Genomic DNA, 23,187 nt, shown 5'->3' with positions numbered 1-23,187 from the left:
GAGTGGGTAAAACTTATATAGATTCACCCGGCTGGTAGCTTAGCCAACTTTGCAACTGTTTCTCTTGCCAATGATTGCTAAATGGCATGATTCACTACTAATATTGTGCAACTATAGGAAGCATCAGCAAAGTAATGTGACAACAAATAAATAACTTGTTATCCAATCTTATCCCCAATAACGAACGTAAAGTACCTTAAAAAATGTATTTGAAGAGTTTCATTCCAAAACACTAGATATCAATTTTCAGAAATGTTGGTAAATTAGCTTTTATTGTTTAAAGAAATTATGAAAACGATTGGTGTGGTTTTTCACTGTCTAATAGGCATGGGGTTGTTCAATGACAGACATGTATTTGTTTCAAATCTATCACTTGATGGTTTCATTTCAGAGACAAATAATCATGTTTTTTGCTAAATGTAGTACTGATAGGTTTTACACAGTCAAATGTAACAAATAACTACATTTTAATAAAGAACTGTACAACTGATATATTTGTGACATATATATATTAATAATAATAATGACTTACAGTAAGTGCTAGAGGTCGACCGATTATGGTTTTTCAATACCGATACCGTTTATTGGAGGACCAAAAAAAGCCGATACCGATTAATCGGCCGATTTAATAATAAAAAATCATATTTATTTGTAATAATGACAATTACAACAATACTGAATGAACACTTATTTTAACTTAATATAATACATCAATAAAATCAATTTAGCCTCAAATAAATAATGAAACATGTTCAAGTTGGTTTAAATAATGCAAAAACAAAGTGTTGGAGAAGAAAGTAAAAGTGCAATATGTGCCATGTAAAAAAGCTAACGTATAAGTTCCTTGCTCAGAACATGAGAACATATGAAAGCTGGTGGTTCCTTTTTAACATGAGTCTTCAATATTCCCAGGTTAGATGTTTTAGGTTGTAGATATTATAGGAATTATAGGACTATTTCTCTCTATACGATTTGTATTTCATATACCTTTGACTATTGGATGTTCTTATAGGCACTTTAGTATTGCCAGTGCAACAGTATAGCTTCTGTCCCTCTCCTCGCTCCTACCTGGCCTCAAACGGGGAACACATCGACAACAGCCACCCTCAAAGCAGCGTTACCCATGTAGAGCAAGGGAAACAACTACTCCAAGTCTCAGAGCGAGTGACGTTTGAAACGCTATTAGCGTGCACCCGCTAACGAGCTAGCCATTTCACATTGGTTACACCAGCCTAATCTTGGGAGTTGACAGGCTTGAAGTCATAAACAGCGCAATGCATTGCGAAGGGCTGTTTGAATGAATGCTTACGAGCCTGCTGCTGCCTACCATCGCTCAGTCAGGCTGCTCTATCAAATCCTAGACTTAATTATAACATAATAACACAGAAATACGAGCCTTAGGTTATTAATATGGTCGAATCCGGAAACTATCATCTCGAAAACAAAACGTTATTCCTGTTACATTGCACAACCTTCAATGTTATGTCATAATTACGTAAAATTCTGGCAAATTAGTTCGCAACGAGCCAGGCGGCCCAAACTGTTGCATATACCCTGCGTGTAATGAACGCAAAATGACACAATTTCACCTGGTTAATATTGCCTGCTAACCTGGATTTCTTTTAGCTAAATATGCAGGTTTAAAAATATATACTTCTGTGTATTGATTTTAAGAAAGGCATTGATGTTTATGGTTAGGTACAATCGTGTAACGATTGTGCTTTTTTTCGCAAATGCACTTTTGTTAAATCATCCCCCATTTGGCGAAGTCGGCTGTCTTTGTTAGGAAGAAATAGTCTTCACAGTTCGCAACGAGCCAGGTGGCCCAAACTGCTGCATATACCCTGACTCTGTTTGCAAGAGAAGTGACACATTTTCCCTAGTTAAAAGAAATTCATGTTAGCAGGCAATATTAACTAAATATGCAGGTTTAAAAATATATACTTGTGTGTTGATTTTAAGAAAGGCATTGATGTTTATGGTTGGAGCAACGTGTACCTAAGCGATTATATGTAGGACAGGCTAGATAAACTAGTAATATCATCAACCATGTGTAGTTAACTAGTGATTATGATTGATTGATTGTTTTTTATAAGATAAGTTTAATGCTAGCTAGCAACTTACCTTGGCTTCTTACTGCATTCGCGTAACAGGCAGGCTCCTCGTGGAGTGCAATGTAAAGCAGGTGGTTAGAGCGTTGGACTAGTTAACCGTAAGGTTGCAAGATTGAATCCCTGAGCTGACAAGGTAAAAATCTGTCGTTCTGCCCCTGAACAAGGCAGTTAACCCACCGTTCCTAGGCCGTCATTGAAAATAAGAATGTGTCCTCAACTGACTTGTCTAGTAAAATAAAGGTAAAAAAATAAATAATAATAAATCTGCCAAATCGGCGTCCAAAAATACCGATTTCCGATTGATATGAGAACTTGAAATCGGCCCTAATTAATCGGCCATTCCGATTAATCGGTCGACCTCTAGTAAGTGCATTCATCTTAAGATAGCTAGGTGAGACAACCACATATCACAGTGAAATATACTGGAGACGAACATTCCATTCCAGCTAAACTATGGATATATGTGTCGATCAAACATTCAGCAGACATGTCATCCAACATATGTCAGGTAGACATACAGTGCCTCACCCCTTGACTTTTTCCACCTTTTGTTGTGTTATAAAGTGGGGTTAAAATGGTTTTAATTGTCAGATTTTGTCGACGATATACCCAGAATACTCTGTAATGTCAAAGTGGACAACTATTTTCAGGTCTTGCCATAGATTTTCAAGCCGATTTAAGCCAAAACTGTAACTCGGCCACTCACGAACATTCACTGTCTTCTTGGTAAGCAACTCCAGTGTATATTTGGCCTTGCGTTATATGTTATTGTCCTGCTGAAAGGTCTTACTCTGTGAACCTTTTTTTAGAAACAAACATTGAATATCCCTTTGAGCATGGCAACGTTATTATTGACACTTTGGATGGTGTATCAATACACCCAGTCACTACAAAGATACAGGCGTCCTTCCTAACTCAGTTGCCAGAGAGAAAGGAAATTGCTCAGGGATTTCACCATGAGGTCAATGGTGACTTTAAAAACTTTATGTAACTTTAAAAAGGACTGGGGAGTTTTTCAAATGGGTCTAAGCACAGGCCAAATCCTAGAGGAAAACCTGGTTCAGCATGCTTTCCACCAGACACTGGGAGATTAATTCACCTTTCAGTGGGATAATAACCTACAACGCAAGGCCAAATCTACACTGGAGTTGCTTACAAAGAAGATAGTGAATGTTCCTCACGGGCTGAGTTACACTTTTGAAATCTATGGCAACACCTGAAAACAGTTGTCTAGCAATGATCAACAACCAATTTGACAGAGCTTGAAGAATTTTGAAAAGAATAATGAGTAAATGTTGCACAGTCCAGGTGTGGAATGCTCTTAGAGACTTAACCAGACGGACTCACAGCTGTAATCGCTGCCAAAGGTGGTTCTAACATTTAGTGCCTATACTGTATTGTACTCTAAATTGAGGACTTGATTTACAACACCTGCCATAATATGGACTTGGTCTTTTACCAAATAGGGCTATCTTCTGTATACCACCCCTACCTTGTCACAACACAACTGATTGGCTCAAACACATTAAGAAGGAAAGAAATTCCACAAATGTACTTTTAACACCCGTTATTGAAATTAATTCCAGGTAACTACCTCATGAAGCTTGTTGAGATAATGTCAAGAGTGTGCAAAGATGTCATCAAGGCAAAGGGTGGCTACTTTCAAGAATCTCAAATATAACATATATTTTGTTTTCTATAACACTTTTTTGGTTACAACATGATTCCATTTGTGTTATTTCATAGTGTTGATGTCTTCACTATTATTCAACAATGTAGAAAAATAGTAAAATATTAAGAAAAACCCTTGAATGATTAGGTGTGTCCAAACTTTTGACTGGTACTGTATGTATTCCTACTTCTCTTGATTGCATCATTTTACAAGTACCAGATCTTATGTTTCCACTCACATTGAGAAGGCAATGCAGTCTCCAAATGGAGTCTGGCTTGACCTCCAAAGACAATCCTCTTAGCGATAACATGTAAGTGCTGAAATCTGCAACTTTGTGACTTTCTGGTCTTGGCGCGTTCATAAGGAAGATAAATCGCTTGCTCTCTGCAACGCTTAGCACCCTCGCTAACTATTTTTGTCCCCTCTCTCTCTCTCTCTCTCTCTCTCTCCTGCCCTCTCTCTCCAGCACCACCAAAGTTTTTGAGAACCCCCAATGACCAAACGGGCGTGCAAGGAGGCGTGGCATCATTCATCTGCCAAGCAACGGGAGACCCACGCCCCAAGATAGTTTGGAACAAGAAGGGGAAGAAAGTCAGCAACCAGAGATTTGAGGTATTAGGTCTATTGTTCTGATGTAAAATGCTCGACAAAAACGGGAATGCTCAACAGTGCTTTTGGTACCCCCATCCCCCCCTCCCCTCCCATCCCTCTCCAAACCCCTAACACATAATCCATCCCCCCGATCTCGCAAATCACACGCCCGCCTTTGCCACCACGCATGAGCAGGCTTTAATAATCACACTGGCCCAGCCATCTAACATGCATGAGATTTAATGAGCAAGTACACAGCGATTTGGGACATATTCATAATTAAAGAAAGAATGATGGGGAGTGAAAGAAAGAAAAGGGGGAAGAAATGGTGTGACCCAGATACCTATTTTAACATCATGCTGCATTTGGCTGCTTATGCAAAACGAGGGAGAAGTATCTCTGTAGTTCAAAGATCTTTTGCTTCATGGCATCTTTATCTAAATGCATGTCCCCCTCGCTGTTTTGTTTGGCTGCAAGCTTTGATTTGTCCTCTTTAATCGCCATGACAAATAACACATCTTCTACGAACACTGATAAGATTTCTATAAATTTCTGTGTCATTCCCTTTCGGAGTGTATCATAGTGTGATATGAACAAACACCTTCCTCTCTCCTTGCCATACTACTACTCAGCAATAACGGGTTATCTAGATTTGGAGAGTCTTTGGCGTCTCACCGGTCGGGCAGGCATCACATCTTATCAGAGTTCATCACATTTGTGCTGCTGCGCATACTGAATGCTAATGCACTAGCTCGCTAACTCACCCATCGCCATTGCGAGGCTTGCTTGCCACGCCCTTATTTCCCACCTCACTCACGCGGCTGGCTCCTCATCCCTAACAAAGCCCATTTCCCTTTACAGAAACACTGAGACTTTCTCAACCCAATTTTCTTTCTCTTTGAGTTTGAAATGGGAAAGGGAGCACTTTTACTTACCATCATCACGCGCTCTTGCAATGATTGCCCAAATGTGCCCTTGTCGCTTGGCCACTGAACCGTCAAGGTGTTTTGTTCAACTAACACATGAAATTATATGCTCTGAACTGTACCAGTGAGTGTCGAGGCCGGCCTTTCTGCGTGTGTGTTTGTGCTTGTGTGTCTGTATATGAAGCAGAGGTCCTTAACAGTCAACTTTCTTTTTAAAACCTACCTAAAAATGCTTAAAAATGAGTTATGATACAGGGCTTTCTAAAAACAGTGAGTATACAGCATGGAACGATAGCTGTAAAAGCTACAAAACACCCGTTTGTGAACATTTTACGTGTTGTATGTCCAAAACAATTGGTCATGTCTTTTTGTACTGCTATCACGTCATGGTGATAACAATTGTTCGTCACTGTTTATCGAACCACATTTAATTGTTTGTTATTGTTCTGTCCCATTGAAATATTTCAATGTTTTTAATAGTTTGTTAACTTTAAGAGTGGGGCGAACCAAAACGTACATGCAATATAAAACAGACATAAAAGTCCAAATGATTCGTTCTGGCCAATGGATACTTTCCCATTCTTAAAGTTATTTGGTCACTTTGATTATCTTCCCAATAATTGATACACAAGTTCAGCTCATATTTTGGATCCAAAGTTGATGTCGGAGAGCTGTAAGCCACCTTTGAATTTACACATCATGGCCAAAAGGATGTGGACACCCCTTCAAATCAGTAGAATCGTTGCTGACAGGTGAACAAAATCGAGCACACAGCCATGCAATCTCCATAGACAAACATTACCAGTAGAATGGCCCATACTAAAGAGCTCAATGAATTTCAACATGGCACCGTCATAGGATGCCACCTTTCCAACAAGTCAGTTAGTCAAATTTCTGCCCTGCTAAAGGTGCCCTGTCAACTGTAAGTGCTGCTATTGTGAAGTGGAAACGTCTAGGAGAAACAACGGCTCAGCCATGAAGTTTTAGGCCACACAAGCTCACAGAACGGGACCACCGAATGCTGAAGCGCGTAGAGCGTAAAAATTGTCTGTCCTCAGTTGCAACACTCAATGCTCATGTGGCTGAATGGAAGCAAGTGTCCATATACTTACTTTTGGCCATGTGGTGTATATTATATTTAATTTTCCAGTACATCACTAGATAATAATAAGATGCATATAACTAATAATGGCCCTCTGAACACAACTGATCTAGTAATAACTATACCAATGGCTAGTCAATCATAACCACAAACAACAGTCTAAGGCCATAACTAGCCATGCAAAACTTTGATCAATAGTCACAATGATGACATTATTATCTACAGTTGAAGTCGGAAGTTTACATACACTTAGGTTGGAGTCATTAAACTTGTTTTTTAACCACTCCCCGAATGTCTCGTTAACAAATTATAGTTTTGGCAAGTCGGTTAGGACATCTACTTTGTGCATGACACAAGTAATTTTTTCAACAATTGTTTACAGACAGATTATTTCACTTATAATTCCCTGTATCACAATTACAGTGGGTCAGAAGTTTACATACACTAAGTTTACTATGCCTTTAAAAAGCTTGACATCATTTTCTGGAATTTTCCATGGCTTTAGAAGCTTCTGATAGGCTAATTGACAGAATTTGAGTCAATTGGAGATGTACCTGTGGATGTATTTCAAGGCCTACCTTCAAACTCAGTGCCTCTTTGCTTGACATAATGGAAAAATCAAAAGAAATCAGCCAAGACCTCAGAAAAAAAATTGTACACCTCCACAAGTCTGGTTCATCCTTAGTAGCAATTTCCAAACGCCTGAAGGTACCACGTTCATCTGTACAAACAATAGTATGCAAGTATAAACACCATGGGACCACGCAGCTGTCATACCACTCAGGAAGGAGACGAGTTCTGTCTCCTAGAGATGAATGTACTTTGGTGCGAAAAGTGCAAATCAATTCCAGAACAACAGCAAAGCCCTTGTGAAGATGCTGGAGGAAACAGGTACAAAAGTTATATATATCCACAGTAAAACGAGTCCTATATTGACATAAACTGAAAGGCCGCTCAGCAAGGAAGAAGCCACTGCTCCGAAACCGCCATAAAAATGCCAGACTACGGTTTGCAACTGCACATGGGGACAAAGATCGTACTTTTTGGAGAAATGTCCTCTGGTCTGATGAAACAAAAATAGAACTGTTTGGCCATAATGACCGTCGTTATGTTTGGAGGAAAAAGGTGGAGGCTTGCAAGCCGAAGAACACCATCCCAACCGTGAAGCACGGGGGTGGCAGCATCATGTTGTGGGTTGCTTTGCTGCAGGAGGACTGGTGCACTTCACATAATAGATGGCATCATGAGGGGGGAAATTCTGTGGATATATTGAAACAACATCTCAAGACATCAGTCAGAAAGTTAAAGCTTGGTCGCAAATGGGTCTTCCAAATGGACAATGACCCCAAGCATACTTCCAAAGTTGTGGCAAAATGGCTTAAGGACAACAAAGTCAAGGTATTAGAGTGGCCATCACAAAGCCCTGACCTCAATCCCATAGAAAATGTGTGGGCAGAACTGAAAACGCGTGTGCGAGCAAGGAGGCCTACAAACCTGACTCAGTTACATCAGCTCTGTCAGGAGGAATGGGCCACAATTCACCGAACGTGTTGTGGGAAGCTTGTGGAAGGCTACCCAAAATGTTTGATCCAAGTTAAACAATTTAAAGGCAATGCTACAAGTACTAATTGAGTGTATGTAAACTTCTGACACACTGGGAATGTGATGAAAGAAATAATAGCTGATATAAATACTTCTCTCCACCGTTATTCTGACATTTCACATTCTTAAAAGTGGTTTTCCTGACCTAAGACAGGGAATCTTTACTCTGATTAAATGTCAGGAATTGTGAAAAACTGAGTTTAAATGTAGTTGGCTAAGGTGTATGTAATCTTCCGACTTCAACTGTACATACTACAGATGTGGTATCTCTTCCTCAAACACATACAAAGAGATGCACACGTGGGTTCTATATCAATTGCTTGAAAATCCATCCTCTCTTTGTCTCCCCTCCTTCACCTGCTCTTAATTGAAAAGACATGACAAAAACTATTTGGTGGAAGCTTGCTTCAGGCTGGCTTTCACCTGGACACATATTTCAGGAGAGGAGGTGAAGGGTGGATGGTCTTTATAGACAATTGAGAAAAGAGCCAAACACTCACTCAAATAAGGATCTGATGTTAGGGTATACTAGCCATAGCAGCTTCCATTGTTTTCTGATGGGAAGCACAGTGTGTTTGGCACCATCAGTGTTGTAGGCCAAAAGTTTTTATACTCTTCTGCAGGAGTGGTTGGATTTACTCTGTGCAAACTTCCGTCACTGATTGGGAACAAAAAAACTCCTTTAACATATCTTGTTTCTCGCACCTGCAGGTGATTGATTTCGATGACGGCTCTGGCTCGGTGTTGAGAATTCAGCCCTTGCGTACACCCCGAGACGAAGCCATATACGAGTGTGTTGCCTCCAACACTGTTGGAGAGCTGAGTGCTACTACGAGACTCACTGTTTTACGTGGTAGGTGCTGCTTTCTCCACAACCAAAATGCTAACTCCTCTTCCTTTAACTCTCAGTTTCTTCAACTAACCAGGTAAGAGAGACTTTCTTTGTTTCTATGTCTGGTCTGTCTGTCCTTTCTGTCTGTCCTCTTTCTTTCTTTTCCTCACACTTATTGTACACTTTGTTGAATCTCAGGTTTTGCCACAGTATTCCACTCATGTTGAATTTACTGACTTAATTGGTCTTACTCCATTAGCGACTTAGCCAAATACGGATTTTCTAAGTCAATTAACGCATTTTCTTACAGTTTCCTGACACAATAATTAAGATGCTGGTTGAGTAATGCAAAGTAGTTTGCCATTGCTGGCTCTTGGTGTTGTAATGGAATGCTGAGTGCTATTCAATTCAGATTTCATTTTACTTATCTGCTCTTGCTTTAATATTCACTTAACTGGAGAAAAGGTATGACTCTTTGAATCAGGTTTAGAACTAGTAGCTAATTTCATCATATTGTTCATGAAATATCATGCTTTAGTTTTATCATAACCTAACTAAATGAGATTCCTGTATTTTATTTATTTTTTTCCCCCCTTTTTTCTCCCCAATTTCATGGTATCCAATTGGTAGTAGTTACAGTTTTGTCTCATCGCCGCAACTCCCGTACGGACTCGGAAGAGGCGAAGGCCGAGAGCCATGCGTCCTCCGAAACACAACCCAACCAAGACGCACTGCTTCTTGACACAATGCCCATCCAACCCGGAAGCCAGCCGCACCAATGTGTCGGAGGAAACACCGTACACCTGGCGACCGTGTCAGCGTGCACTGCGCCCGGCCCGCCACAGGAGTTGCTAGTGTGCGATGAGACAAGGATATCCCTGCCGACCAAACCCTCCCTAACCCGGACAATGCTGGGCCAATTGTGTGCCGCCCCATGAGCCTCCCGGTCGCAGCTGACTGCGACAGAGCCTGGGATCGAACCCAGAATCTCTAGCGGCACAGCTAGTACCGCGATGCACTGCCTTAGACCACTGCGCCATTCGGGAGGCGAGATTCCTGTATTTTGTTGTAACTTTGTAATACTTGCAGTTGCTTGAGATACTTTGAATACTTTAAATACTGACAGCAAAAATTGGTCCCAAATCTAAAGTTGCTGCTGATACCACAATCATAACCACTGCCACATACCGTACATATAAAAAGCAAATGTTTATCTTGATTTCACACAACATCCTATTCAAACGCAAATGCTTACTGGCCCCGGACTCAAAAATATATTGTACTTGTAGACCTATCTCTCTAAAGCAGAGACTTGTTATGCTCTGAATGGAGAATTGGCTCTAAAATCCCTTGACACGCTGAATGAGGTGTGCTCCATTATCCCCCACAATTACACAACAGCTCCCCACCTATAGAAAAGAGCCAGCTCTGTATATTCTCTCTGAACCGCCTTGTCCTCTCTTCCTTATCACCACCGCCGAGATGAACAAAAGGCCCCTGGCACGGTCCCCAAGGGCCCTTTGAAAAGGAAAGGTGGCAGATTCTCATGCAATCTCTCCCCTGTTTACGCTATGTCTCTGCACGTGTATGTTTATGTATGTGTGTAGAAACACAATAACATGCACGTGCACACACACACACACACACACACACACACACACACACACACACACACACACACACACACACACACACAAACACACACACACACACAGAGAGAGAGACTGGCGAAGGAAATGAGTGTCACAGCATCTGCTTCACTGAACCTGTGCCTCTCAGCTCCAATGCCAAGGCATTAGCATGTATATTACCATTCCATTTCACTTTGTCCCTAGCTATACCTACCCTTCCTTGTATCCCATCACCAGTTTGAAGGTGAGCGTAGCCGCATCTGCCGCAGCAAAAAGCCCTTCCTGTGTTGCAGTAAAGTGATGCTCTCTGGTCAAGACAGATGAGTATGTCTCTCACTCACTTATGCAGAGACCCAGGTATACACACACTTTCACATCCCCATCCACACAAATCCTCAACAGACCTGTTAATTTCTACCTGAATGAGAATATTCACCAAATAGTGATTTTTTTCGGGGGCTTTATACCTTTTTCTCTAGAATGTGTATTATAACCAGCACAACCAGCGAAATTCAAACATGGTCAAAGTTTCGCCACCCAACTTATTTTGGAGGCCTCATGTCTTATTCATGTAGTCTACTGAGCAGGGATGCAAGGGTGAACTTTTACATTAGAGGGCAGGGTGGTGGGTATAGTTTGAGGACAATGTAAGGGTAGTGTACTTTTACAAGGTTAAATTGCAATGCATAATACATAACACAAAAAGCCATAGAGATGCCATTTTCTTTCTGCCTTGTACCAAAAATACTCTGCGTATCTCTGACATGGTTCTGTATCTCCCTTGGAGAATACAGTATGTCTGTATTTGCACGCCAAGATTTATTTGGGAAACTCCTCTGCCAGGTTCTTTATTTGGTGTTTGATACCACCAAAAATTCCAATCTGAGTTCAATCTGTCGGCATAGCTAGGAGCTTTAGAGATTCTCTATCCCACCTTGTATACCTCTTGCCGAGACGCTACAGCCACACAAGGCCGCAATAGATACATAAACAGATCACCAGATGAAGACACTGCTAAGTAATACATATGAAGTGACTGTTCATTTAGTTCATTTGAGCTCTACTGGCCTGTGCTAGGAGATTGGTTAGCATCTGTTTCTGGTAGCCTGCTCCAGGAGGAGATAATGGCTAATTCCATAAAGGGGGAAAAGTAAAATTGTTGTAATTGCCACAGTCATGAAGCATCAGGGCTGCGAGGTGAAGGATCCAGTGGCAGAGATATTAGCATTTGGATGAGCCACGGACTTGATGGGAAATGCTATTAGCAATGAACTTTCCTGGCTTAAAGAGAGAAAGTCATTTGCATGAAAGGCGAACCGCTAGCATAATGATGTTCGTACCCGAAATCTACTTGTCCAATGAATGAGGGCCCTAGTTTGCATATTGTACTTTTTCCCCCCTTGGATCTCTTTCTCCCTCGGTTTTGATTAACTCAGAGATGACTTAAGTCATATGTGATATGGGTGTTTGAATTAAGGTTGTCTGATTTGAAATTGGAATTGGAAAACGGTAGGAGATGAAGGGTGATAAAAGATTAAAGGGAAGCAGATAAAATGGTGCAGGAGTCATAGTGTAGTTTTGATACCACGTATAGCATACAGTACCACCTTATGAGTCATAATACCCATAAAACCTAGCGGTCAAACGGGGAAAGGGTTCCAATAATTTTTCCACCGTTCATTTTTCCCATCAGGGATTTTAGAAACACTTAAAATAAGGGCTGTGTTTCATGTAGGTTTACCCTGGCGTGACGTTTTGATAAACGTGTAAATCTGTCTTAAGACAAGGTGACTTTTATCAATATATTCGCCTGTGTTTACCCCCCCAAAATGTAATGCCAATTAGCTGCTAATGTGGCTATCATAAAGACCGACAAATGCCATGAGGATCTGGACGAGACTGCCGAATCGAGGCGAAGATAAGTATCTCTGGATGAATTATCTAATGTTAGCTAAATGTAGTAATTAATAAATTGGCTACATTTCTTTAAATGGACAATTTTGTGAAGTGTATTGTGTTTGACCGCTAGGTTTTATGGGTATTATGACACCTCCACTGTGGGGCTCTATTGGATTTTAACATTAGATTTTTTTCATCTGATTTACGACATGTGTTCTGATACAGCAGGACATTTTGCATATTCCCCCAGGACATAATAACACATAATAAGACATATAACCTCAAAATGTTAAAGTTGATTGCACCAGCCAATATGTCAGCCAAGTGTCCACGCTCTATAGATGGAGATAGAACCATCAGTTTGTCATTCTAATCTATATCCATTACATGTCAGCTGGAGCAATTAGCTATAGTTTCAGTAGTGGGAAATTCAATTAAAATAATTGCCTTCCTATGTAGGCACCCAAACACAAGCACATACCTCATTTTACTTAGGCAGCACAATCGTATGCTATTATCACGTGGTATGGCTGTGTCAACTTTCTTCGCTGCAGATTCAGTCGTGATTAAGGAAGTTAATGTATCAATATATTCCCATTATACTGTGAACAGCGATTTCTCTCGCCGTTCTCACAAGCATGCAGAGTTGTGCTGATGTGCTCAACTTGATAGTAAGAGTGGAACATAGAAAGACTCTATACTGTGACGGAAAAAAGCCCTAAACAAAATCCATAATTTCTGTTTGTAAGGAGTGGTGCAGGGTGCTCTCGCTCTGTAAAAGTGACCACGTTGTAGGAAAGAATTATCTTTTCACCCATAGCCAGAAGAAGCCTGTAGACTATAGCTTATGTTGCATACTTAACTTTCTACACTTTGCAGTCTTCAGACACTCAAGAAGAGTATAGTTTGAATAGTGCATATTCATAATACGGAATGAGAAATTTCCTCAGAAAACTAAGGCTGAGTATACACAGGCAGCCTTATTCTGTTCTTTTGCCCAATTATTGGCAAAAGATCTGATCTGATTGGTCAAAAGACCAATAGTGGAAAAATTTCAGAATTGCCTGTGTAAACACAGCCTAAGTGCATGAAGGAATTAAGTGCATCTACTTCTGTAAAGAGAGGAGGAAGATAATATAATTCCACCCACGTAAACCAATAAGAATGTCCATTAAAAAGTGATTTGTGTGTTGGTACTGTATGTATTTGTACGCCTTACTGGCATAGATTCACAACAGTGATAAACTTAAACCAATGTTCCCAGTCTGAAGTTCAGAGTCAGAGTAGAACCCAGACAAATAATATCCTATTCTTTATGTTATCATTCCCCCGAGTTGCAGTGCCCAGACTACGCTTGCTTTTTAAATCCAGCAAGGAACAGAATAAGTCTAGACGAAGAATATTCTTAAGCACCACACAGACATATCACATATTTTTTTTATACTCCTCTTCACCATACTACTTTGCATGGATTTGCATTTCAAGTCCACTAGGAACTACTTTTCTGTGTCGTGATGTAGGGTCTTAATACAAATTCTTCACATTACTTTGTTTCTCTGCAAGTTTCTCTACTCTGTACTCTACTCTGTATCTCAGGTTGTACTTCAAAGAAGCATAGCCCGAAAGAAAAAACAAAACATTGACTGAGTGCTCAAATTGCTTGTGAAGCAAATAGCTGGCTCAGCTGTCTTGGACTGCCAGAGCAAGGCATGCAGTGAGGGTGAAGCAGGTGGCTATTGTAAAATTGCAGAGCCTGAGATCACTATGCTTGCGAAAAAGCAATGCAGGAGGTGAACAAGGCAGCATAGGGGGCCAGGAGAGAGGACGCTGTTCAGTTTGGTTCACCGGCAAGCTCTGTAGACGCCAAGACCCAGGCTACAATACAGAAGACTCGGAACACTCATTTGTGCTGCAGAAGTACTTTTTTCAATAAATAGAGGCTTTCAAAATCCCGCTGACTTCAACCCAGGTGAACTCCTTTTGAGGGGAAGAATACATGGAAGAATTATTACATAGAAGTCCCTGAGACAGCCGTTTTAAGTGTATCAGAAGTTCTGTAACCTTATTTGTGCATGGGTGAAAAAAGAACCCCCGTCATCCCATACTCTTGTCTGAGATGTTTGACCCATTCATGTTTCCTAAATCAGCAGAAATGTGCATTTCTTTCTGGTTCCCGGGCAGTTGAGTAACAGGTGGAGCGTGGCAGTTGGTTATTTCCATCAGGGCAAAAAGAAGTCATTTGTAGGGAAATTCCATCGGGCCGAATTGAACAGACAGATTATTTAGACTTCCCATTTTGGATTTTCATTACACCCTCTTCTAAACACGTCCTTAGACAGAGGAATTTCATCAATATTGTCAGATTGTCCCTGTCTTCTATAAATCTGTCCAGATAGATAGCTTTTGCAAAATGTGCGTTTTTCAAACAACCACAAGCCTCTGAATGATTGTAAAAACTGTGGTGACTCTGCACATTATAATATAAATCTGCTGGACAATAGGAAGAGTCTTGTATTGGCACTCCCCTCAATTCTAAATCTCCCCAGTCTCGTTCATCACCAGAAATGGAACAGATAATGACAAGTTATTTATGATTGTAATTAAAAAGATTGAATTGACTGTCTTCGAAGAAATTGATCTCTCGGTGGATGATAATTCTCAACATTTCTCTGCTTAATTCATCGAGGGGGAGAATCGGTATTTGTACAGTACTGGGCATGATTTAAGACGAAAAAGAGAGCTGACGTGGTGTTTAGCAAAAAATGACCCACGTCTGGCTGCTAACAAGATGGATGTGAAGCTTTACGGTCCAATAGCGAGTGTGAAAACATCTGCTGAAGCCACAAAGGGACTGGGATTGCACTGTGAAAATGATAGATAACATGGTGGCCAGAATGGCACAGTATTTTCTTTTATTAAAGTAAACACAACCCCCTATAAATGAATCATTATCGATTCGGAGAGATAGGGACAGTTGTTTTCTGCTTGGTGCTCCCAGACATCATGCAGTGTCCTATGTAACAACCTCAGGTTGCAAAATTGGGGGTGCAATTAGTTGCTTACTGATTGAAAATGCTAATGTCTTGTCACATCTCCTGACAACAATCATTTTACTTGTTAATGGCCCCCTTAAGGTTGGAGAATACAAAAAAAGCCAACCAACTAATCTCCTACATGGGCACGCCAGACAAGGCCTTTTGCAAGCAAATTTCAAGGCCTAAACATTCCAATACCCAAACAGTATACACTGAGAGTAAAAAAACATTAGGAACACATGCTCTTTCCATGACATAGACTGGCCAGGTGAATCCAGCTGAAAGCTATGATCCCTTATTGATGCAACTTGTTTAATTCACTTCAATCAGTGTAGATGAAGAGGAGGAGACATTAACAAAGGACTTTTAAGCCTGGAGACAACTGAGACATGGATTGTGTATGTGTGCCATTCAGAGGGTGAATGGGCAAGACAAAATGGGCAAGACAAAATGATTAAGTGCCTTTGAACGAGGTATGGTAGTAGGTGCCAGGTGCACCAATTTGAGTGTGTCAAGAACTGCAACGCTGCTAGGTTTTTCACACTGGAGTCAACATGGGCCAGCATCCCTGTGAAACGCTTTCGACATCTTGTAGAGTCCATGGTGTTCTTAATGTTTGGTATACTTAGTGTATTATGCCCCTAATTTATGCAATTTTGGTGAGATCTATGATCATACTGTAGGTTTCATTACACTGATGACACTACCATACAAGTCAAAAGGCGTGTCAGGAAATGAATAATAGCTCAATCATTTCAATTATCTCCATTAGTTCTGTAGCATTATAATAACATGTCACAAAGCTGGAGAGGCTTATCTTTTGCGTATAAGTAGCCACCTGCACACACCAGTCACAATCATCGAATTGACAAGGGGCTCTTTGGTGGAATTTGTCGTCGTCGTCATCATTCCCTTTGAACATTCCGTGGGCCGTGGGGACTTAAAGGTCGTCAAGTGGGAGTGTATCAGTCTGAGTCAAGGGGTGCTAATGCAGGTGCTTGACTTTGATCTCGGCCATACTCAAGTCATTTTCTACTAGATTAATCGGGCACTTCAGGGTCACTCCTAATGCATCTAACGATGCTCTCGAGAAACCTCTTTAAGCCTGCCTACAAGGGTATTGCTAATTAAAGCCAAACAGCTTTATACTGGCAAAAAAAACAAGGTATGGGAAAGCCTAACTTTAGTTGAATTATTTCAAATGTGTTATACAAAAGTATTGAAGTTATTTGCGAGGCCACATGACATTCTTTGCTCATTCTGCAGATTTTTGTGGCTGTATAGAATGCATTGAGAACAAGTCTCTCAAACCAAAAGTTTACCACGAGTTTCAAACTCACCTTTCAAGGTTCACGTGTCCTATGACAAGACCTTGAGCCTAGAAATAGCCATTTGTGTAACGCATGCCTCAAAACTACCCACGTCCCGTGGAGACACCCCAACTTCTGCCGTAGTAAATTCTGTCTGCTTAATTGAAAAGCATGATGTAACCCGGGTTCCATTAAGGCCTGTTGGGACACAAGTTGTCCGTTCTTGTTAGTCCAAGAATGAGTAATCCCCACTTTCTGCAGCAAGCTCTTAGCCCCAGTCTTTTCAATTATTTATTTACCGTTTTCCTCTGGCCATTTATGGAGCACTGCCATTCTCAGATGGACATGAACTTGTATAAAGTCTGTTCTCTCAGACATGGACGAGCACTGAGACATGACCTGTAAAATATCACAGTGTTGTTATACTAAAATGGTTGAAGTTCAGGGAGAAAATTGGGAAGAGTTCTTACATTTGAGAGCATGGCTTGCCTTACATAAACAAAAGCACCCTGTTTTTTAACTAAACTTGTAGCACATGCTCTTTTAAAAATGTATCTGCCTGCTGAAACCTGCCTGGCCTGTTTCACACCTAAAAAAATGAATTGATGAATACTGCAGGAAAATAATGTGGTTCATGCACAGTTCACACCAGGTCATTAGGAACACCTGTTTGACCAAACTGACCCATTTGTTTCTGAATGTAAGGCACATGAAGGTTAATGAACCAATACGATATCTTACAGGCCGACCTTCTGTCTTGTTTTCCTGACCAGCAGGGAGGCTAACCTGGTCTCCGACACTCCCCTGGACTCCTGCTGGGACGGGCTTCTGGCCTGGGTCTGTGTCAATGCTCCCTATCCAGATATACAGTACCAGTCAAAAGTTTGGACACACCTTCTCATTCAAGGGTTTTTCTTTATTTGTACTATTTTCTACATTGTAGAATAATAGCAAAGACATCAAAACTATGAAATAACACATATGGAATCATGTAGTAACCAAAAAAGTGTTAAACAAATCAAATATGTTTTAGATTTTAGATTCTTGAAAGTAGCTACCCTTTGCCTTAATGACAGCTTTGCACACTTGGCATTCTCTCAACCAGATTCACCTGGAATGCATTTACAACAGTCATGAAGGAGTTCCCACATATGCTGAGCACTTGTTGGCTGCTTTTCATTCACTCTGTGGTCCAACTCATCCAAAACTATCTCAATTGGGTTGAGGTCGGGTGATTGTGAAGGCCAGGTCATCTGATGCAGCACTCCATCACTCTCCTTCCTGGTCAAATAGCCCTTACACAGCCTGGAGGTGTATTTGGGGTCATTGTCCTGTTTAAAAACAAATGATAGTCCCACTAAAATTTGGACTCATCAGACCAACGGACAGATTTCAACCGGTCTAATGTCCATTGCTCATGTTTTTTGGCCCAAGCAAGTCTCTTCTTATTATTGGTGTCCTTTAGTAGTGGTTTCTTTACAGCAATTTGACAATGAAGGCCTCATTCACAATCTCCTCTAAACAGTTAATGTTGAGATGTGTCTGTTACTTGAACTCTGTGAAGCAGTTATTTGGGCTGCAATTTCTGAGGCTGGTAGTGGTTTCTTTACAGCAATTTGACAATGAAGGCGTCATTCACAGTCTCCTCTGAACAGTTGACATTGAGATGTGTCTGTTACTTGAACTCTATGAAGCAGTTATTTGGGCTGCAATTTATGAGGCTGGTATCACAAACAAACTTATCCTCTGCAGCAGAGGTAACTCTGGGCCTTCCTTTCCTGTGGCGGTCCTCATGAGAACCATTTTCATCATAGCGCTTGATGGTTTTTGTGACTGCACTTGAAGAAACGTTCAAAGTTCTTGACATTTTTCAGATTGACTGACCATGTCTTAAAGTAATGGACTGTTGTTTCTCTTTGCTTATTTGAGCTGTTCTTGCCATAATATGGACTTGGTCTTTTACCAAATAGGGCTATCTTCTGTATACCACCTCTACCTTGTCACAACAAAACTGATTGTCTCAAACGCATTAAGAAGGAAAGAAATTCCACAAATGAACTTTTAACAAGCTGTTAATTGAAATGCATTCCAGGTGATTACCTCATGAAGCTGGTTGAGAGAATGCCAAGAGTGTGCAAAGCTGTCATCAAGGCAAAGGGTGGCTACTTTGAAGAAACTCAAATATAAAATATGTCTTCTTTTTTTGTATATTTTTATTTATTTTGCACTTTTTTGGTTACTACGCGATTCCATATTTGTAATGTCTTCACTATTATTTTACAATATAGAAAATAGGAAAATGAAGAAAAACCCTTGAATGAGTAGGTGTGTCTGAACTTTTGACTTGTACTGTATGTTGTGGAACAAAATGTACAAGTTAATGATTAGTGGATGTGATTGTATTCCTTATCTTAAGACTGGGGAGGGGTAAGGTAATAGTCTGATCTCTACTTTTCCTTGTTGGAGCTTCATGGGAATACAATGAAAGATCAACTGTTATTGTTTATCTCAATGCTACACTTATTCCGATTTTTTTACAGGATACCTGTAATACCCACACTTCATTAAACATACTGTACATAGACTGAGTGTACAAAACATTAAGGACACCTGCTCTTTCCATGACATAGACTGACCAGGGGAATTCAGGTGAACGCTATAATCCCATATTGATGTCATTTGTTAAATCCACTTCAATCAGTGTAGATAAAGGGGAGGAGACAAGTTAAAGAAGGATTTTTTAGCATTGAGACAATTGAGACATGGATTGTGTATGTGTGCCATTCAAAGGGTGAATGAGCAGGACAAAAGATTTAAGTGTCTTTGAACGGGGTATGGTATTAGGTGCCAGGCGCACCGGTTTTGTCAAGATCTGCAAAGCTGCTGGGTTTTTCACATTCAACAGTTTCCCGTGTGTATCAAGAATGGTCCACCACCGAAAGGACATCCAGCCAACTTCATACAACTGCATTGGAGTCAAAATGGGACAGCATCCCCGTGGAACGCTTTCGACACCTTGTAGAGTCCATGCCCCAACGAATTGAGGCTGTTCTGAGGGCAACTCAATATTAGGTGTCCTTAATGTTTTGTACACTCAGTATATGTCACACAAATACATGATGCTATACACCTAAATACAGTTAAAATACAGTTCTTCAAAGTAGAACGTACAATACATAGCCCAAATGATTCTGAGCAGGTTAGACGTACAATAATAGACACGTTAAAACATGAGAATTAAATGAATGAAAGTCCTCATGGCATTAAAGCATGAAATCCTCAAAAGGGCTTCATCACAGACAGGAAAGCATCTTTAGGAAAGAAACACCAGTACTACGCTGTTTATGTATTCCTAGCCACATCTTCTTTATTTACAAATGTTTATTGTGCTCAGAAGGAGAGATTGGAGGTTGATGGACTGTTAAAACCAGAGCTCCCTAGCGTACGCCTTCCGGATGATGAAGAAAAAAATGAAGAGACTCGCATCTCTGATTTGTGTTTGGCAAATAGCTCTGAGCTTTTTTGAAGTAGCTTTTCTTTTTCTTTGCTCCTCCTCTGAATATTACTAATCATAACAGAAAAAGTGCTGATGGCAGATAAGATGACGAATAAGAATTTTTTACCCCACGCTAAACAAATGAGGTTCCGTTTTCTAAGGAAAATTGATTCATCGCTCAGGGTAACAGACAGCAAATGGAATATGCTAAGTGAAAACCTAAACAGAGGCATAGGCAGCGAGGGGGGAGGAGAGAGAGAGAGAGAGATGTAGAGACACCCAGACAGAAAGAAAGAGGTGGATATAAAAGGATGAAAAGACAAACTCATGTAAAAATAGGAGGAAGGAGTCACAGGAGGACATTCTGACAAGAGAGAGGTAGACAAACAAAAGTGGTAGAGGGAGGCAGCGTCTACCTATTATTTTCTATAAACCCCTCCCTTTTCAGCTTTCCCTCCCTCCCTCCACCCTCCATGCTCCCTCTAGGTGATCTCCACCACTCAAAGGTAGTACATCTGTCTGAGCTGAAGTGCAGTCTGCAAAGCTGGGTGAGCATTTGAGTCAAAACAGAGATTTGTGCCTGCCTGCCTGGCCAGGCCTGTGGAGAGAAGGACCCAGTGTCCGTCCTTTTCATCTTTCAGCCCAACTGACCCCCGGGGCATCTGACAAACACACTCTCCCGACCTCTCTACCTACCCCCCTCTCTCCCTCGCTCTGCTCTCTGTGCTTAAGTGTAAATAGAGGGATATCATGGCCAATTTGTCATGTTTATGAATGTCGCAGCTCTGAGAATATGCACAGGCCCCTTGCCAGCAGTGCAGTGGCATCACACACAGGTAACTGCCAAAATAATGGAAACACTTAAGTAAATGGGGGATACATAGTATATTGATAGCAGGTGCTTCCACACAGGTGTGGTTCCTTAGTTAATTAATCAATTAACATCCCATCATGATTAGGGTCATGTATAACAATGCTGAGCAGGTCATTATTTTGGCCATTATTTGGCTACCATGGATATGACCCCTTTGGATGACAATGCTCAGAGTTGTCATTGTCATCCACAAGTGGTCACTGAATGGTTTGATGAGCATGAAAATGATGTAAACCATATGCCATGGCCACCTCAGTCACCAGATCTCAACCCAATTGAACACTTATGGGACATTCTGGAGCGGTGCCTGAGATAGCATTTTCCACCACCATCAAAAAAAACACAAATGATGGAATTTCTTGTGGAAGATTGGTGTCACATTCCTCCGATATAGTTCCAGACACTTGTAGAATCTATGCCAAGGTGCATTTAAGCTGTTCTGGCTCATCGTGGCCCAATGCCCTATTAAGACACTGTAAGTTGTTTCCATTATTTTGGCAGTTACCTGTTCATCTCTGTTGCACTCAGGTCAGCTGATGTAATCTACTAGCTACTGGCCATGACAGATTGGTGACTGGGCTACAGGGACTGCAGGCATGGAGGAACAGTGTGTGGGGTTAGTTTAGAGGGGCTGGCTTATGGAATCCCATCACTTCCCTATCTGTCATTTTACAGTGAAAGGGATTTTTGGCTTGGCAGGAGCAGTGTTCAGTTCGGTACAGTGTGATTTCTGCGAGAGACCGTTTGTCCTCGTAATGAACCTCTCATATTAAAAGAGCAAGCGTTTTGTGTAAATTTATGTGGGGAAAAAAGTTTTCAAAAGATAAAATAAAAATCAAATACATTTTTATTAGTCACTTGCGCCGAATACAACAGGTGTAGACTTTACCCAGAAATGCTTACTTACGAGCCCTTTCACAACAATGCGGAGTTAAAAAGTAAGAAAATATTAGAAAAATAAAAAAGTAAATAGTAACACAATAAAACTACAATAATGAGGCAATGTACAAGGAGTCCTGGTACTGAGTTAATGTACGAGGTAGTTGAGGTAAAAGAGGAATAATGTGCATAATGTAGATAGGGGTAAAAGTGACTACGCAATCAGGATAGATCATAAACAGATTAGCAGCAGCGTATGTGAAGAGTGTGAACGTGTGTTTATGTGTGTGTGGCGTCAATATGCATGTTTAGTGTGTGAGTGTGTTTGTATATGTGTGTTGGAGTGTCAGTGTAGTATGTATGAGTGTGGGGGTAGAGTCCAGTGAGTGTGCATAGAGCCAGTGCAAGAATGTCAATGCAAAAAAACAAAGGGGGTCAATGCAAATAGTTCAGCAGTCTTATGGCTTTGGGGTAGAAGCTGTTCAGGAGCCTTTTGGTCCCAGACTTGGCGCTCCGGTACCGCTTGCCGTGCGGTAGCAGAGAGAAGAGTCTATGACTTGGATGGCTGACACCACCTTGTATAGAGTTTCTGGATGGCAGGGAGCTCGGCCCTTAGTGATGTACTGGGTCGTACGCATTACCCTCTGTAGCTCCTTGCGGTCGGATGCCAAGCAGTTGCCATACCAAGCATTGATGCAGTCAGTCAGGATGCTCTCAATAGTGTAGCTGTTGAACTTTTTTGAGTGTCTGAGGGCCCATTCCATTGATGTGAGCCATGACCAGCCTTTCAAAGTGTTTTATGACTACAGATGTGAGTGCTACAGTGCTATAGTCATTCAGTCAGGTTACCTTGGCATTCTTGGCACTGGGGCTATTGTGGTCTGCTTGAAACATGTAGATATTACAGACTGGGTCAGGGAGAGGTTGAAAATATCAGTGAAGACACTCGCCAGCTGGTCAGCACATGCTCTTAGTACGCATCCTGGTAATCCATCTGGCCCTGCGGCCTTGTGAATGTTAACCTGTTTAAAAGGTCTTATTCACATCGGCTACGGAGAGCGTTATCACACTGTAATCCGGAACGGCTGGTGCTCTCATGCATGGTTCAGTGTTGCTTGCCTCGAAGCTAGCATAGAAGGTATTTAGGTAGTCTGATAGGTTTGTACCACCGGACAGCTCGCGGCTGGGTTTCCCTTTGTAATCCATAATAGTTTGCAGTAAATG

At 41.1% G+C, this 23,187-nt stretch overlaps 1 protein-coding gene across 42 annotated transcripts in view; it reads left to right on the top strand.

The window, feature by feature from the left end:
* The window catches only part of LOC115194257 (receptor-type tyrosine-protein phosphatase delta), a 393,126-nt gene that overhangs the window by 267,193 nt on the left and 102,746 nt on the right, over window positions 1–23,187 (top strand). For 22 of the 42 annotated variants that reach the window (XM_029753824.1, XM_029753815.1, XM_029753802.1 and 19 more), the window contains 2 exons: window positions 4,253–4,398; window positions 8,719–8,860. In XM_029753824.1, coding sequence (XP_029609684.1) covers window positions 4,253–4,398; window positions 8,719–8,860 — 288 coding nt within the window. Of the gene's footprint in view, window positions 1–4,252; window positions 4,402–8,718; window positions 8,861–23,187 lie in introns of all 42 variants that reach the window. The other 20 variants (XM_029753799.1, XM_029753798.1, XM_029753791.1 and 17 more) reach the window with 1 other exon arrangement.

This window comes from Salmo trutta, chromosome 5 (assembly GCF_901001165.1).
Source record: "Salmo trutta chromosome 5, fSalTru1.1, whole genome shotgun sequence".
NCBI lineage: Eukaryota > Metazoa > Chordata > Actinopteri > Salmoniformes > Salmonidae > Salmo > Salmo trutta.
This window is presented reverse-complemented; position numbering and strand designations above follow the sequence as displayed.